This window comes from Centropristis striata, chromosome 12, assembly GCF_030273125.1.
Source record: "Centropristis striata isolate RG_2023a ecotype Rhode Island chromosome 12, C.striata_1.0, whole genome shotgun sequence".
NCBI lineage: Eukaryota > Metazoa > Chordata > Actinopteri > Perciformes > Serranidae > Centropristis > Centropristis striata.
In genome coordinates, this window is record NC_081528.1 from 23,448,795 (window position 1) to 23,466,026 (window position 17,232).

General features: G+C 41.8%; 1 protein-coding gene across 1 annotated transcript in view; it reads right to left on the reverse strand.

Moving 5' to 3' along the window:
- The window catches only part of ablim3 (actin binding LIM protein family, member 3), a 53,201-nt gene that overhangs the window by 21,527 nt on the left and 14,442 nt on the right, over nt 1-17,232 (reverse strand). Inside the window, exons 3-4 of the mRNA XM_059345739.1 lie at nt 8,022-8,205; nt 2,238-2,353 (exon numbers count right to left, since the gene is read on the reverse strand). Coding sequence (XP_059201722.1) covers nt 2,238-2,353; nt 8,022-8,205 — 300 coding nt within the window. The remainder of the gene's footprint in view (nt 1-2,237; nt 2,354-8,021; nt 8,206-17,232) is intronic.

A 17,232-nucleotide genomic window follows, 5' to 3' on the forward strand; every position in this document is an offset into this window, starting at 1 on the left:
GGGAAAAAAGGAAAAGACTGTAGTGAAATTAAATGCAACAAATGTCCCTGTTCCCATGTCCCATGCTCAACCGGATTTAAACTGGGATTGTGCAGATTAGATTGTACTGTACTTAAATACAATTTTGAGGTACTTTTACTTCATTTGAGTATTTCCACATTTGTGGAATTTGGCAAATATTGAACATTTTACTCCACTACATTTAGCTGACAGCTTTAGTTACTTTTCAGGTTGAGATTTAACATAAACACATCATCAATTTAAAGTGAATATGCATGTTTATATATTAAACCACATAGAAATATATTAAATAGTTAAAATGAGCCCTTCATTGACAGCGGCAAGACACTGCTTACATTAATCCATCAATAATAATAATCTAATAATATATTTAGAATATATACAATCTGAGTATTTTCACTTTTGATACTTTAAGTACATTTTGATGCTGATACTTTTGTACTTTTACTTCAGTAAGTTTCAAACGCAGGACTTTTACTTGTAGTGAAGTAATTTCACAGTGTGGTATTAGTACTTCTACTTTAGTAACGGATCTGAATACTTCTTCCACCACTCCTCGGTCAATGTGAAGTCTAGTTGTTTTACTTTGCAGTTTTACTACATAAAGCAAATTATTCTTCCAGAATGAAAAATATAGTATGATACAAATTAATTTGCAGAACAGAAACCAGAGATCATTTTCTCAATACCATTTTCATACTTTCAGTTCAGTGCAGTCAGCAGCTGGTAAGCTTATCTAAGTATTAAGACAGAAAACAGGAAGAAACAGCTAACCTGGCTCAAAATACACATATTCATACACATCATATCTTATTTATTATACTCGTAAAAACATTTTTTGTGCTGATGGGCAGATTTTGTTATCTTCGGCTAGCAACCATGCTAAGCTAGCTAAGGACAGCCTTCTGGTATAGCGATGGGCTGCGAACATTGACAGTATTTTTTTTCCATTTTTGGGGGCAAATTTTGTCTTGTAAAAAAGAGGTTCCCACTCAGTAGCAGCAGCAGCGTTTATTTCAACCAAACCAGTGTTGATGTTTGAAATCTATTACGATGAATTAAAAACACAATTGTGCTCGAAAGAGAGAAACTGGAATTCAAAAGGTGTTTTAATTATCTGTTGAATACAGAAAATAAGCCCAAGGACATTTCCTTTCATGATATTTTATGAGTTTAATTTGTACTTGTATTACACTACTTCATTTTTTACTCAAAAAGAGCTTAAGAAAAGACATTTAAAGTTTTATTCGGAAACCTCAATAGAAGCTTCACAAAAACATTAAGTATAGCTCTATCCAACAGACATGAGAAAGCTTTAAGGAAACACAAAAAAGGATTAAGACAGGCAACTAAAACTTTGATGAGGGTTACAAAACTACATTTATCAGAGAAGGGGTTGGTCATTGATGCGTATATAAGCAAAAGTCCACTGATAATACTTTTCCATGTTATCTAATGCCTGTTCCAAACCTCTTCCCTAAAGTAATCATTTTGTACCCACTGTCTTAATGGATTCCTACCAATTTTGCACAGAGAGCATACATTTGCATCCTTAAATATCAAAATGACAGAAGAACAGACTGTAAAAGCCAGTGCATTACATTTAGAGTCTGCACTCAGTGTCCCGTCTCATAGACTGCCTCCTCGTAAGACGGAGTGATGAACACGTACCTGGGGAGCCGTTTGGATTTCATTCCCCTGAATGGAGCGATCTGGGGAGGACAGTTATTCACTGCCTCTCCACCATCTGTTATTACTTCACAGCCAGTGAGCGGCAGCCTGCTGTCTGTATGCCACACTTAACAAATGATTCACTATCAATCACTATTGCTGACTTGTCGGATCATAATTTGTCATTTCCCTGCTTTATTCTGAAAGGGCGAGGGCTGTGCATTCTTCCCACCTATCTAATAACCCACAGGATATTCAGCTCATTATATACTTATGCATGAATGTGACCAGATGTGCACTGATTACATAAAATCCTCTATTCTCTGCATGTTTGGTGTTGACGGTAATGAATGAATGATGTGTCTGTTTGTGTTGCATAATTCTCAGCTGGCGGATCAGAGCGACAGGTCGGACCAGTGATTTGACAGACACTTGATTAGCTAAATGAGGTAAACGGGCCTCCAGGACACATCGCATTAGACTTGGTGCACTGTAGCGCCTGGTGGCCCTAAACAGAACAGACAGAGCGAGGTGGACGGACTTACGGCTGGGCCCGTGGATCTTGATCGGTTCATTTGGCTTGACGAGTGTGTGCGAGCAGTGCTGGCACACACAGTCCTTTCCACTGAACGTCACTCTGTCTCCGATGGGGAAGGGTTTACTGAGGGGGAAAAGAAAAGAGAGAGAATTAGAAAACAAGCACACAATAGACGATAAAAAATACCTGCAGTCATTCTGTGTGTTTACATTAAACCCAAAGTGTACACACTGAAATAACAAATGGGTGCTGGCAGGAACATGATTGGGTGACAGACAGGCCATAATCCTGCTGACACAAACTAAATACAGTCTGACATCCTTTATGAACCTGAAAATACATTTCCAAACAGTCGAGGCGACGGGTTAATAGGACGTTGATTGTTGCAGGAGCACCTGGCTGCTCTGTGATTAAAGAGGCGATAATGTGACGCTGCCATTGGCTTCTTAAAAGAAAACTGTCTCTCTCAGTGACAATGAAAACTTATTAGGGAGGCCATGTGGAGTGCATACTGATCTCAGCCGCCTCTTTTTCTCTCAGAATGTCCGCCCAGCTTGCTCCGCTTCGCTCACTCCCTGCACAGCTGGCGCTACCAGTCCAGTGTTTCTTCCGCCGCTTTAACCAAGATTAAGAAGAGTAAATACTGTACACACACTTGCAAACAAGCAGCGTACACGGCAGCACAGCAGAGTCTATGAAATCAAATTTACTACATCGTGATGCACCGTTTTGTTTCTCGATCCTCGTCGGTAGCGTCTTCGAAAGAGTCAGATTGATTTCTTTATGACTGGGGAGGATGTGAGAATGAATGGGGAGCTAAAAGGCTTAGGGAAGGCTGTTTAAAAGACATAGATGGCAGTAATCCTTTTACTCCCCCGCCGAGGCCTGGAGCCAGAGCCAAGACCCAGAGGGAGGCTAGAGTCTCCAGCAGAGCTCACAGTCAGCACACAGGAGTGCAGTACATCCATGTACGCACTTAGAGATGTACAGAGGCAAACATGTCTACTGTAAAGGCCCATGCAATATATAGGAGCAGAGGTTGTGAGCAATACAGTGTGTTTCTAGGGAGCGATCTTACAACTTACTGTCCAAATATGCATGCATCAGGCACATAACGTATTCTAGGTTTGCTCCTTTGTGCTTTTATATTATTCAAACAAGGGCAACAACCATACATAAAACAAAAAGGAAGGACAAATGACTAAAGCAGATGAGCCAGCAGAGACATTTCATCACACAAATTATCCAACAAAGGCCCAGCTAAATACTGAAAGGGACACAAGTCAGTGAAAACAGATCAAGGGTACAATTCATTTAGGATTCATTCTAATTTGCCCCTTCAATTAATCCCAAGGTCAACCATCTGTTCGTAAACTTTTTTAACCGTCAAGAGCAACACGTTTTCTATCAATCATTCAAAGATTTTTTTGTATAGCACCTTTCATACAGTGTGTTTCATGCAGTTCAAACTTGTCTTGATGGCAAGTGACACTATATAAAAAAGCCTAAATCAATTTAACAATTAGAGACCAATAAACACAAGACAATAAGAATGATTAAAATGGCTTGCGAGTGAAATAAAGCTCAAGGAAAAAATACATTTTGTCAAGGGAAACTGTCATGGTGAGTTTTAAAGGGGTCCCTTGACCTCTGACCTCAACATATCTGAATGAAAATGGGTTCCATGGGTACCCACAAGTCTCCCCTTTACAGACAAAAACGCATTATTACAACCTTCAGTCTTAGGAGGATTGATAACAGAAAATTGTGTGATTAATTAGTTAATTTATCAAAATTGATTGAGAGCCCTGAAAAAACAAACAGAAAACAGAAAAACAACATATGAAATAAAGTTGAGTAAAACTTCACAAGGAAAATACAATAAAAAAGTGAATAAAATCATATAAATAAAGCCAATAAACTGTTACTTACTCAAATTCAAAGCTCGATAGGTAGGTTTTAAGTTTATGTTTTAAAATTTCAACACTTCCAGCTGTTCTCATGTCCTCGGGCAGACTTTTCTAGTCTTCAGTTCCAGTTTTCTATCTGTATCCTCTTCTTAACATGACAGGCTAAATCTTGCACGTATAAGCGCCCGACCATAGACGTCTCAGTCTATGGTCCAACTTAAGCACAGGAAATGCTGTCATGTGCAGAAGAGTGTGCATTTGACCTTGTCTTTACCTGTGTGTTGCTCTCGATCCCTCAAGACACTCTTGCCTTGTCAGCCTTTCTCAGTGCTTTAAAAATTTACTCTGTTTACATATTTAATGCATGTTTTTTTTTCCCCTCCTCTTTTTCCTAAACTGGTCACAGAAGTGAAGCTATTCCTGGCTTTTGGGATATGCCCTCTGGCTTTGATCACTGCTGTTTTCTTAAAAAACAACAGCAGGGAAAAGTGAAACTTACAATGTGCCTTTCGTTAGAGCCGAGGCTGTGATGACAAATAGAGAGAAAGAGAGGGATGGTGATGAAGACATAAAGGAAGATGATGGGATGTGATTAAGGACAGGAGAATGATGACAGTAATGCTGAGGAAGAGGAGAAGACAGAGGAGGAGGAAGAAAAAAGAGGGGGGACAAAAAAAGAGCGATGTGACAGAGGGCAGACGGAGCAAGAAAGAAGAGATTCACCCTTTGGCTTCTCGCTGTCTCTTCCAGTTCACTCCACATACACACACACACACACACACACACACACACACACACACACACACACACACACACACACACACACACAAACATCCCCGTCACTGCCAGGACTGCTCCACTGGCTGTCTCCGGCCAGTTGGTGTCAGTTCATTTTTTTTCGCCCACGGCTGCTGGGCATGACCGCATGTTTATCAGCCAATGTCAAGCAGATACACAACAACAGACAAACACAGCTCTCCTGGAGGGAGGTAAGGGGCCATTGCTCTTATGTAAACCTTATAGCACATCCAAACAGACAGACAGGGAGCGGCGGAAGAGCAAAACAAACACTGAGCAGGGAGTTTTTAAGAATGGGGGCATGAGAGAGAAAGAAAAAAGGGCGAGCGACAGGAAGAGTGAAATGGTGAAATAAAATGAGGAAAGGGGCCAACAGGGATGCTGACTCTTACTTCATTCAGGAGGAGCTTAACACGAACACTGATGGAGGTCAGAGGAGAGATGGCCTACTTTTTCTAAAGCTAACAGCGCGAAACACCAGGTCAGCTCTCTTTTTGGAAATCGTGCCTCGACTAAGCAAAACGACAGGCCGCCAGAGCTTTCCAATCAGACAGTTATTGACATTCAGGAGCTGAGATAAGACTGAATCATGAGCTGAATGACATAATTAAACTCACTATTAAGAAATGAGTCACCTTTGCCTCTCTAGTTGTGAAAGATGCAACTTGTGAAGCATCAGCTGAGAAAGGATTTCATGGCCATGAGGCAGAAAGCAGTCATACGTTTCTTATTCAGTAGCTCCATAATGAATCTTCTGTTCCCCGTCCTCTAAAGACCACTTTCACTAATGAATCAGTACTTTTGTGCTTCATCACAGTTAAGGGCAGATACAGAGCAGCACAGATAAAGAAGTGATGAAGTAATGCATTAAATACACACAGGCTGTTGTGCTTAAGTGCCAGGGTAAATGTGTGTGACTAGGAGTAGGCAATATGCTTGAAACCCTTGCTTTTGGCTAATCTTGCGTTTTAAAGCTGCACCAATCAATATTTTTTATTAGGGCTGGGCAAGACAAATTAATCAATTATTTTATCTTGCATTAACGCATTTTTTTCACATTATTATTATTATTATTATTACTTCGAAAGTCCATTGCTCACTGGCTCTTAATGCACATACAGACAAAACATGAGTCACAGGAGGGGTGGATGTTGATCAGTAGTGGCTGTGGATGGACGTCATCACGCGTCTCAACTCAACCAATGAGAGCATTTGGGGCGGGCCTAAGACTGCTGCAGGAACCGGAACAGAAAAGAACTGGCAGGGACAAAAAATGGGGCAGCAGGTACCAAACTCAGGTACATCTCAAAAAATTAGAATATCATGAAAAAATATTTTTTATCAATCATTTCAACTCATACATTATATAGATTCATTATGCATGAAGTTAAATATTTCAAGCCTGTTTTTCTTGTAATTTTGATGATTCTGGCTTAGAGATAATGAAAACCCAAAACTCAGTGTCTCAGAAAATTAGAATATTGTGGACGAGTTCAATATTGGAGTCAACAGTCAGTGGTGATTTGGGGCCATGTCCTCTGCTAGTGTTGGCTGCGTTGACTGTGGACTTCAAAAAACACAGTGGACCATCTACCAGGACATTTTAGAGCTCTTCATGCTTCCACAAGCTCTTTGGAGATGCTGATCTCATTTTCCAGCAGGACTTGGCACCTGCCCACACTGGAAAAGGTACCAAAAGCTGCTTCAATGACCATGGTGTTACTGGGCTAGACTGGCAAACCTACTTGGCTGACCTGAACCCCATAGAGAATCCACAGACTATTGTCAAGAGGAAGGTGAGAGACACCAGACACAGATGACCCGAAGGCTGCTATACATTACATTACATTACATTACATGTCATTTAGCAGATAAAAGCAATATGGTGCCGTAGGCTGATCACCTCCATGCCACCAAGTATTAATGCAGTAATTCATGCAAAAGGAGCCAAACCAAGTATTGATGTATAGAAATGAAGATACTTTTCAGAAGCCTGATATTTGTGTTGAAAATATCATATATTCTAATTTTCTGAGACGCTGAGTTTAGTGTTTTCATTATCTGTAAGCCAGAATCATCAAAATTACAAGAAATACAGGCTTTAAATATTTCACTCTATGTGTAATGGATCTATATAATGTATGAGTTTCACATTTTAAATCTCTTCCAGATGGCGGAGTTGATAGAACCAAAATTATGTGTAACCACTGCAAAGTTTAATTTTCTTATCACTGGAGTGCTTCAAGTCTGAAGTATCACTTAAATGCAATACACTGTTGATGCCAACAAATCATGATCTGATTACATTCATTTTTATGTTGAGATTTACAAGAAGTATATTAACTTCTTCTGTGTGAAGGGAATACTGCTGTTAAAAAGCACCTTATTTGTTTAAAGTGTTTGCAAACCAGATGTTATTGTACTTTTTTTTTTTTTACATATAGTGTGCACTACTTTTGAATTCATTATAGAATTTTGCGCATAACGATGTAATTAAAGTAAAAATTGTAAACGTTGCCCAGCACTAATTTTTATATCAATGGTGAATCTAACAACTGTGTATAATATGAAAGGAGTTGCCTGTCATGAAAAACTCTCCAATCAGCTCAGTGATGTTTGTTAGTGTTTTTCAGTGTATTGTTTTGGTATTACGCCCTCATAGCTTCACGGTTTTGGTTGAGTCTACACGGCTCTCGTCAACCTCAATTCCAGTCACAGCAGGCAGCAGATGGTGAAGGTGGTGGAGACCAAAACAGGACTAAAAAGAGAGTCATCCGTGTATAGTGATCAACTTGATCCAAACAGACGTGATCACTATAACCGGTGTCATACTCATTGATTTGACAAGAAACTAGCTGGTGAATATAGTGGAGCATTTGGCAGCTTAAGAACCAGATTATTTCTTTAGGACCAAAACAAAGCTAAAAAGTAGGGTAAATGTTGGACTTTGTGCACGTATTATTACCCAACCATTAGTTCTACTGTCAGGATAGTGTGTGTCTGTGTGTGTACAGTATGTTTGTGTGTGTGTGTGTGTGTGTGTGTGTGTGTGTGTGTGTGTGTGTGTGTGTGTGCATGTGTACCAGCAGACACTGCAGACAAAGCACTTTGGGTGGTACGTGCGTCCCAGAGCGGAGACCACCTCCCCTGTGATGAAGCTGTCACAGCGGTCGCAGCGTGTGCCGTACAGGCGCTGATAGTCTGCCGTACAGATGTACTCGCCCTTCTTCTGGAAGAAGCCTGATCGTGCCAGATCACAGTTACACACTGTGGAGAGAACAGGTGAGAGGAAGTGAGAAATCAGGACACTTAAAACACTAAAGCATCTGCTCTAACTGGTGGATATCATGTATAAAATCAAATCAGAAAACACTCAGCAGCGCTTGTGTTTTACAAATCCTATTTGTGTTAGGCTGAAGACACTGATATATTTTCTCAGTCTAAGCACCCTCCTTTCTACCTGTTTGTGTGCAGCTGTGTGCTTGTTTGCAATGTGTGTATGTTTGTCTTCACACATGACTGCGAGGGAAGTTATTCCGCTCCAGACAGTGGTGAGCCAATTTGCTCTGATGGGAATATAATGATATAATCAGTGGAAAAGTCATTTTGTGCTAAACAATGTGAAGACGGAGACAAAACAACAGACCGCAAGTTCCCAGCATCATAAGGACATCAGCTGCAGTCTCATTACAGATGGGGAAGGCACCGAAATCATTTGCTGTGCATGCACAAGGTGAGTGCTCGGTGTGTGTATGTGTGTCCATATATTGTGTATCCTAAGTAGACAATGTATGCTACAGTCCCTTGCCATGTAGCTGAGAGTAAATTCCAGTGGGAGTAACAGTATAGCTAAGAGGCGTTTCACAGATCAGTGGCCAGTGTGGTTGCTGGTCTCTGGTTTCTCCCAGTCTATGCGGTTAACCAACAGGAAGTTGACAGTTATTGTAACCTCTGGCTGGAAAAAATACTGCGACCTGACACATGGCACTGAGGAAGGTCAAATGCTGTGGTAAACAGATATATTTTTTTGCATATCTATAAAAAATCTCTATTTCTAAAAGATTGTATTAAGCGAGAAATACTTTAAACTAGCATCAAGAGAGCCTTGACGTTTGATTATTCCCCAACTATCGTTACCACATAACACAACTACAGTCATAATAGCTCTGCAGAACCAACGAGTTACCCCCAACAGAATGGTGAGGTCAATATATTGGCAAAAATATACTTATTTGCTTGATCTGGCAGCTAGTTAGCTTCTCTTAGCATACAAACTGAAAACAGGGACACACCTAGCAATGATAACAAAATCAGCTGAAAACCTCAAACTATAGGAATAGGGGATGCCATGGTGAGGACATTTTTCCAATAAAACAACAATGGTTTTCTTGATTACACCAGCAATTTTACAAGAAAAGATATTGATGGTTAGCCTGGAATCTACCAAGCTCATGTTTTATTTGCTCTGGCAGACGCATCTGGTTATTCTCCCATTCAGACAGATTTCCATCCAGTGTGGACTCCGCCCAGCCACTCACAACCATTTACCTCATTTAAGGCAGATATGATGACTGACATCCATCAAACTGTCAAACTAGACAGTGCTGATCAAATATGAATCAAGATTCTGTTACTATGTTCCCTAGTCCTCACCTCAAATGTTTTCAGAAAGTTTGTGACCAGAAAGCCATGTTTTTCCTGCTTAAAAGCACTGCCCCAACTTGAAACCAACTCTGATTGGTTGGGGATGACAATTAGTTGCTCCAGATGTATTTTTGTGTTCCCTCTTTAATAGCGGGATCCTTGCATACTTTGACACTAAATCCTCCATCATAATCCTTTCTGCCAAACTAAGATTGTGAGATTGTAAGAGGTGCTGCCAGGTGGGGTTTGTTACTTTTGGACGGAACCAGTCTGTTTCTATCTTCTTCTGTCCAGTACTTATAATGCTCATTAACTAACACCTTTTACCTCTCATTGGTGTTTTAGAAGGTATTATGTGCCAGACTTTTTCTTGGCCGGGAAAAGTAAGTCAGCGTTTCCCAAAACTATTACTGAAATGTCACTTTCTGCTTCAAAATCTGCTACAAGGTATTAAGGTTGAACAAGAAGGTGGTGCAACACAACACTCTGTACTGAGCAGGGACTCTCACCTAAATGATTCCTAAAAGATGACTGGACTTCTGGTTTTCTCAGACATGAAGAGCAGATTCTAAGTGTAGAAACCCTCAGATGCTCCTGATAAGCCTGCAGCTCATGGGAAACGGGTCATGGATTGGAAACAAGATCTGAGGCTCTAAACACCAGCTACTGGTAGACTCAGCGGATGTTCAAGACATTAGAACCAGACAGCAGAGAGACGAATAACCTGAGTACAGCTTGGACTACCGGGAAAGAGAACAACTCTTATACCTGGCAGCAGTGCAGCATACATTTCCTGTATGACATGATGGAAGCATTTACATGTGACCAAAGCTGTAGACGTCTCAACTGCTTCAACAAACTATCTCCTGTAACTGGTAAATGATCTGACTGTGGTGAGCTTTTTAGAAGTATTGCATCCAGTAAAAAATACATACATAGAAAACATATATTGGTTTTATACTGAAGCCAAACCACTGATTACTATACAGCATGAAAAAATGGAAATATAATCTACATGGAAAACTGCTAATCATGAGGCTAACACTATCAGGTCCAACTGCTTGCAACAAACTGCCATTAAATATAGGTGGATCGTACAGCAGTACACATTTTAAACTCCACAGTGCATCATCCTGCTTGCACCTTGAATACCAAGAACATGCTGTTAATAAATGGCTCCTTCCCAGCCAAGCTATAGAGACTAAAGTTGCTGCCACAGGCTAAATTTGGCTCCCTATAGCCACCAGCTTTCAGTGTATGCTGGCAGGCTGAGAGTTCACCGACACACAGACACAGACAGACACACACACGCACATAAACCCTTCAAAGGGGCTCATTTAATCTCAAGCTGTTTATGAGTGGAGCGTATTGACTTAATGGTGTAATAAAAGATCAATGGGCCCTCACTTAAAAACAAAACAATCTCGTCTCCCACAGGAGGATGGAAACACATAAATCCATCCCCGATGAGATGGCACCATGCGTATGCAGAGATAGGATGATGAAATAGGACAGTGTGTATGGTGAGATATGATGATGGATCTTTATCATTGCGACAGGTCATTGGCATCAAGGCAAGGCGGCTGCAAGAGGAGGGAGGAATGAGAAAAGGGGATGCATGAGGAAGACCAGAGCTAAGATTTAAAATAGACTGTTTTTAAAAGTGTGTGTGTGTGTGTGAGAGAGAGAGCGCGTGCTCGGTGCGTGCAAACCACATTTCCAGAACCACTGAACAATGGCACAGAGCTTCAAAAAGTGTCCCTGCTGCATTTTAAACCAGACTAACTAAGGCTCTTACCAGAAACCCAAATCACAGGCTATCTGATGCCTTTGTGGAAAAGGGGAATGGAGGAGTAAATATTTCCACATCTACTCAACTCTTCTTTGTGGGAAGAGAAAAAAAAACATTTTGTCTTGAAATGGTTCACTGCATTAATTTAATAAAAAATGTTTTTAATCTTCTAAAAGTAAATGGAAGTAATGTTCTTTCTCCTCTCTCTCCGCCTTCTCCCTTTCAAAATGATTTGCTTTTCAATCTGTGCCCGGATTGATTTTCAAATGACTGGAATCTGCTCAATTAGCCTAATGCACTTCATTAGCATATGGACGTCTGACCAAATCAGAGCCAGCAGACTGGATCTGCTCAGACTGGATTGGATAGGCAGGCTGGATGGTTCACCTGTTCTGGCTAATCATATTGTTTTCTTCTGACTGGACGATTGGCTGGATGCCGTGCAGAGGACGCCCCCCTTCCTCAGTTGCCATAGGAGACGTAAACCTTCCACAGTTGCCCTAGAGACAGCTAGGTCCCTGAGTCTGGAGGATGTGGTGGCACGTTTGGTTTTGTTGTGGTTTGACTGTGAACGAAATGTTATGACTGCTTCAAATCAGTTTGAAACCTTCTGTGGTGGCAAAAAACATTTATCTGATCAAGTTTTCACAATAACGTAAGTCAGTTTTTACCAACAATGATTCAAATTTAATTTCTCAGTTCCCATTAGCAATGACAAGACCACATCATTTTCACATAAGCTGTATATATGTGACATACATAACAAAAGTTGTTCCCTTAACTAAGTAGATAATAAGAGTTGTAGCTGGGGAAAGCTGGGAGACAGCAGAGGCAGAAAACTGTTTGCTTCTCCAATATCTGGCTGTTAAAGGGAATGGGAGATGACACTATGATTGGTTTGATCATGTTACGACCAAAACACAAATATGATTAATAAAGACTTCAGAGTGCAGGTCTTAAAGCTCAATTCAGATGTTTTTGCTCAGATTTTTTGTTTTTTAAAAGTGACCTGTATCAAACTCCAGTGTAAACTGCTCATGGCCCTGAACTGACCCGCATGCACAGAGGAGCAATAGCAAAGAGGTCACTCGCAGCATGCATTGTACAGAAGTAAACATGGAGGCTACTGAGGTCAGCGTATATTGTAGAAGCCAGTTATGAGCAGATGATAACCAGAAAATGAATGAAGATAAGAGAGCAACAATGGTTGGAGCAATGGCTGCTATTTCTGTATGGAGGTTTGTGTGGATGAGGAATTGAAGCCAGGAGTGGTGGGATCGTGACTTGGCCATTTCTTTCAATACACTTTCAAACACAGACTGCTTACGATACGACACTCGACTTTAGCTTGCAAAGAATTGTCACCTCAAATACTTCTGAAGTCTATCACCTCACTGTCCTTCCACTGTCTACCTCACAGTCACCATGTCTGAGTGACAGAACTGTGTTGATTGTCTAGAGTGATGTAAAAGTCCCTTGAAAACCGACATGAGTGTTCAGACTAAGGTCGCATTGGAAAACATCAGACCTGTATCTGAGGTTTGAAATAACATTTGAAGATTTGAAATGATCAGATTCTATGTGATTTGTGCTGTTCACACTGTTATAAAGGGTCACATATGAGCAAAAAAATGATTTGGGCCACTTCTGCCAAAATACCACCCCTCTGCCTCTGTGTCTTACTTTGTGCCCAGATTATGCACTGTTTAAAAAATGCTTTAAAAAAGGGGTTTTCATGCATTTGCACCTGTAAGTTCACCTTCATAGAACCAAAGGTAAATGCAACTTCAAGATGTTGCACCATTCCTCAAAGCCCCCTATTAGAGACTGCATTTATACAGCCTATGAGCAAGCAAGCCCTCTACTTTCCAGGCTCTCTCATTTTAGCTGCAACCATTAAACAGACTTGTTCCTCCACATGTTACAGATACCAGCACAGTGGGTGGAGCCGGGTCAGAGCTTGGTGTCTCTTCTGCCGCAGAGACGTGGCTTAGCTTGGCTCTGAGAAGAAAGGCTTTGGTTACAGCCGCACAACCAGCACCACATGGCGTGGACACCCACCCATAAAAAAAAACAGCCCAAACAACCAACTTAGAACCAGCCTGGCCTGTCTCACTGTCTTACGAGTGGCTTTTGGGATTTATACAGTTGCTTCTCGTGGGAAAGCACACACAGCTTGAGTGGAAAATCATAATTATGGAGAAGTTAATAAAAAGTTTTGTTTATATAAGAACAATGTGTTATTTTACAGAGACATCGTCGGATGTTTCATCAATTAGCTCTCTAAATCCAAACATAATGAGCTTTGCGAGACTAAACTAGATCAAAGACTTCATTTCATCTATTTGCACATTATATGATCTTTCCCTGAATGGCGCTCTAATGAGGAGAGCTAAAAGATGCTGCTTCTCTCCTTCATATTGCTCTTTTTTGGCAACGTAGGAAGTAAGCATCGGGATCATAAGTCTAGTGATTAGAGGTTAGCATGTAGGCCGGTGTCTGCAGCTGTGGTCATTAGAACCGCACTGATTAGGCACCCACAGGGGGTCCGCGTGATTGGGTATTTATCTCCAGCCAACAGACGCAATTAAAATTCCCTTCTCAAAGTCGGCCCGGGCCGGAACCCCAAAATAGTGCTGACAACCCCACCTCCTCCCCTTCTCTTTCTCTGTCTTTCCGTTTCAAGACTGCTTCCAAATCTTTGTGGTTCTGAGCACAAGGTCTCCACTTTATCACAATTTGTGCCGTCTTTTCTCACTGCAAGACTGCACCTCAATGCAACCCTCCCTTTATATCCCAAAATCTCCCTTCTCTTCCCCTTCCCCTCGAAGTCTCTCTCACTGTGACTCCTACCACAGCTCATTATGCTACTGTTAGGTCTTCATAATGTGCTATTAAGTAAATGGACATGCTTTGTACAGTACTTCAAAGTAGCCCCACTGCACATTCTAATTGTTTTACATGACTGTCAACATTGTGCTAATTTCCAAGGCTTTTTTCATAGTAATAGGGGCAGCCACAGTTTAGCAGAGAGGCATGTATGTGGCGGGGCAGTGACAAGTTTCAGCAGGGGAGGTACTCACCTATTCACCCCCACATCTGTGCTACCAACATGAGGCCCAGGCTCCTCTGCCCTCCCCCCTGTCCCCTGGATCTGAGCCCCTCTGACAGGAGGAAGCACTTCAAGAGTAAATAATGTGTTTTCTCAAGTTGTGCCAAATCACAGGGTGAGAGAGGAGGTGGTCAGACAGACAGGAAGAGGAGTCTACAAACACACTAGCAGCTTTGTCAGCCTGTGCTTAGGCTTGGTGCTTTCTGCAAAATGCTAAAATCAGCACATTCACAATGACAATTCTCACATTCTAGTGTTTATCATGTTACTATTTTAGCTCACTGTTTAAGTTAAGCGTGTTAGCATGCTAATATTTGCCAGTTAGCACTTCACACAAAGAAAAGCTGAGGCTAATGTGGATGTTCAATTAATTTTGCTCATAACTCACAGTGTGACACATGTTAACCTGAGGATGAAACTAGATCAATCACTAAAGTTAAGACAATCTTATTAGGAACTTGAATCTCATAAAAAGCCATCCATTAGGTGTTAAGAAATTTCACTATGTACCAAAAGTTGCTGGTGACAGTTGAGGAAAAGTCAGGGAACTACTAAAGCCATTAGGATTCATCGTTTGGGAACAATAAATGTCAGGTTCAGGTCAGGTAAGGTCTACCTGGTTTAAAAAGAAATTCTCATCTTTGGATGTTGAATATCTGCACCACAACTCAAAACCAAAAAATTATTATGTAAAAAGTCAGGCTATCTCCAAAGTAAGGATCTGGGGACCACAAGCAGTGTTTCCCATTAACTGTTCCGCCACATTTTTATCATTAATAGCAAATATTGTAACACTTTTCAATGGGTGGGGTGAGCCCAGTCAATGGATTCACCTCAGCATTTCCTCCATGATGGTGCCAGCTCTAGGTCGGCTTGGAAAGACCAGGGATGAACGTGGCTCAAGGCTCTGGCTGTGGGCTTTACAGCATCGTGCCTTGACCTTGCCTATTCCCAAGGCTGTGGACTTAGTGCTCATGGTGGCCTTTGTCCCTGGAGGGGGGGCGGAGCCCCCTGCTCCCAGCATGTCAACTGGGGGGGGGTGTCCTCAGTGTTTCAGGTCAGCAACTCATCTAACCGGACCCCATCTCATTTACCATGCTTTGTGTGTATGTGACTTTTTTGCCATGTCACCACCACCCACATCTGTACATCCAATATGTTTATGATTAAACTGTTTACGAGAGTAAAAGTTAGATTTAGCTTCTTGAATGTTGCTCTCAAAATGCACCATATTGATGCATTTAACTTGAAACTGTAGAAGTTTTCTTCCATTGGAACATGCCTAGAGGGGCTGAGGTCACCCACCATAGTCTCACAAAATCCTGTGGGGAAACACTTGGTGTCTGGACAGAAATTTAATGCCACCCATGCAATAGTTGTTGAGATATTTCAATATGGAACAAAGTGGTAGACTGACCGACTGACACTGACATCCCTCGAGCCATGCCGCTGGCAGAGCTATAACAAAAAAAAAATAGACACAGAAAACAGACGGAGATGTGGTCGCAGAAAAGGGCAAGAGGGGAGAGAGAGGCAGCTGAAGGCTGAAGCAGGGAGAAATCGTGCATGAGTGACAGGGTCCCCCTAGCATTTGGCTACGGTAGTTGATAGAGACAGATGGTTGCCCAGTGGAGTCCCTTCATACCAGCAGACCAGCCCTGCTGCTGAGGCCTTCAGCTTTTAACCCTCTGAGGGCTGATAAGACACTCAGCTGAGGGGAAAATAGGCGTGAATGAGACCTCTTATGCACACACAGGGAGATAAAGCCTTGTGAAAAGCAATAAAAATGCTCCATGTACAGATGTACTGGTTGAGAGTGTGTGTATGTGTGTTTTTCCAACACAGCCGCGGGTTCGCCGCTTAATGATCCTCTTTATCATTCAGAAATCACTCCTTCACTGAGCCAGACACTTAAGCAGCTCTACCTCACCGTGGCACACACCATTTTACACACACATACACACTTAAAGACAATAGGCAGGGCGTCAGTGTGTGAAAATCCCTCAGGACGGAGACGCTTGAGAGAGACAAGCGGAGGAATAATCCCTGTCATCTATCCCGGATCCTGGAGAGTCGTCGGGGAAAAGCGCCGCTGCCTGCCGCGCTCCCCTCGCTCTCAGCCGGAATCTCTCCCTAGCAACCAGGCATTGGCGTGGTGATTGGACCAGCGTACCAGCGGTTGCTATAGCTACAGGAAGCTCCCCTTCCCTGTAACCCCCCACTTTTTTCTGTGCTGTGTGTCTCTTTTTGTATAACCTCTCTTTCTTTTTTTCTCTCTTTACTCCTCTTGCTTTTTGTCTTTTCCCTCTGCCGCCTTCCCCTCTCTATCTTTCTCTCCATCTCAGTCTGCCCCTTGCCTTCAGAGAACAGAACGGCGGCACAGTACAGTAGGTCGACGTTATTAACACAGAGGTTGAGTGATGGGGGCTAATGGCATCCAAAGGGAGGCTGAACTGACTGAAAAAAGGTCTGCAGAGAGAAAGACAAAGATGCTGCAATTTCACAAGAGCCCTGGTGAGAATACCGGCTAGAAATGGAGCATTAGCAGAGCAGTCAAGTATTTATCTGACCTGTCTGTGTATATCTGCTATTCCCTTCAGCACTGTTTTATGAGAAAAATCTGTTTTCTCTGAGAAAATAAATAACTACTGGGAGCAGCATGGCAGTTTATGTGCGAATGTGCTCCTGTGTTTGCATCTCTGTCAGTCTGCAGTTGTATATTTGTTTCTGTGTTTTCCTGTGAGTC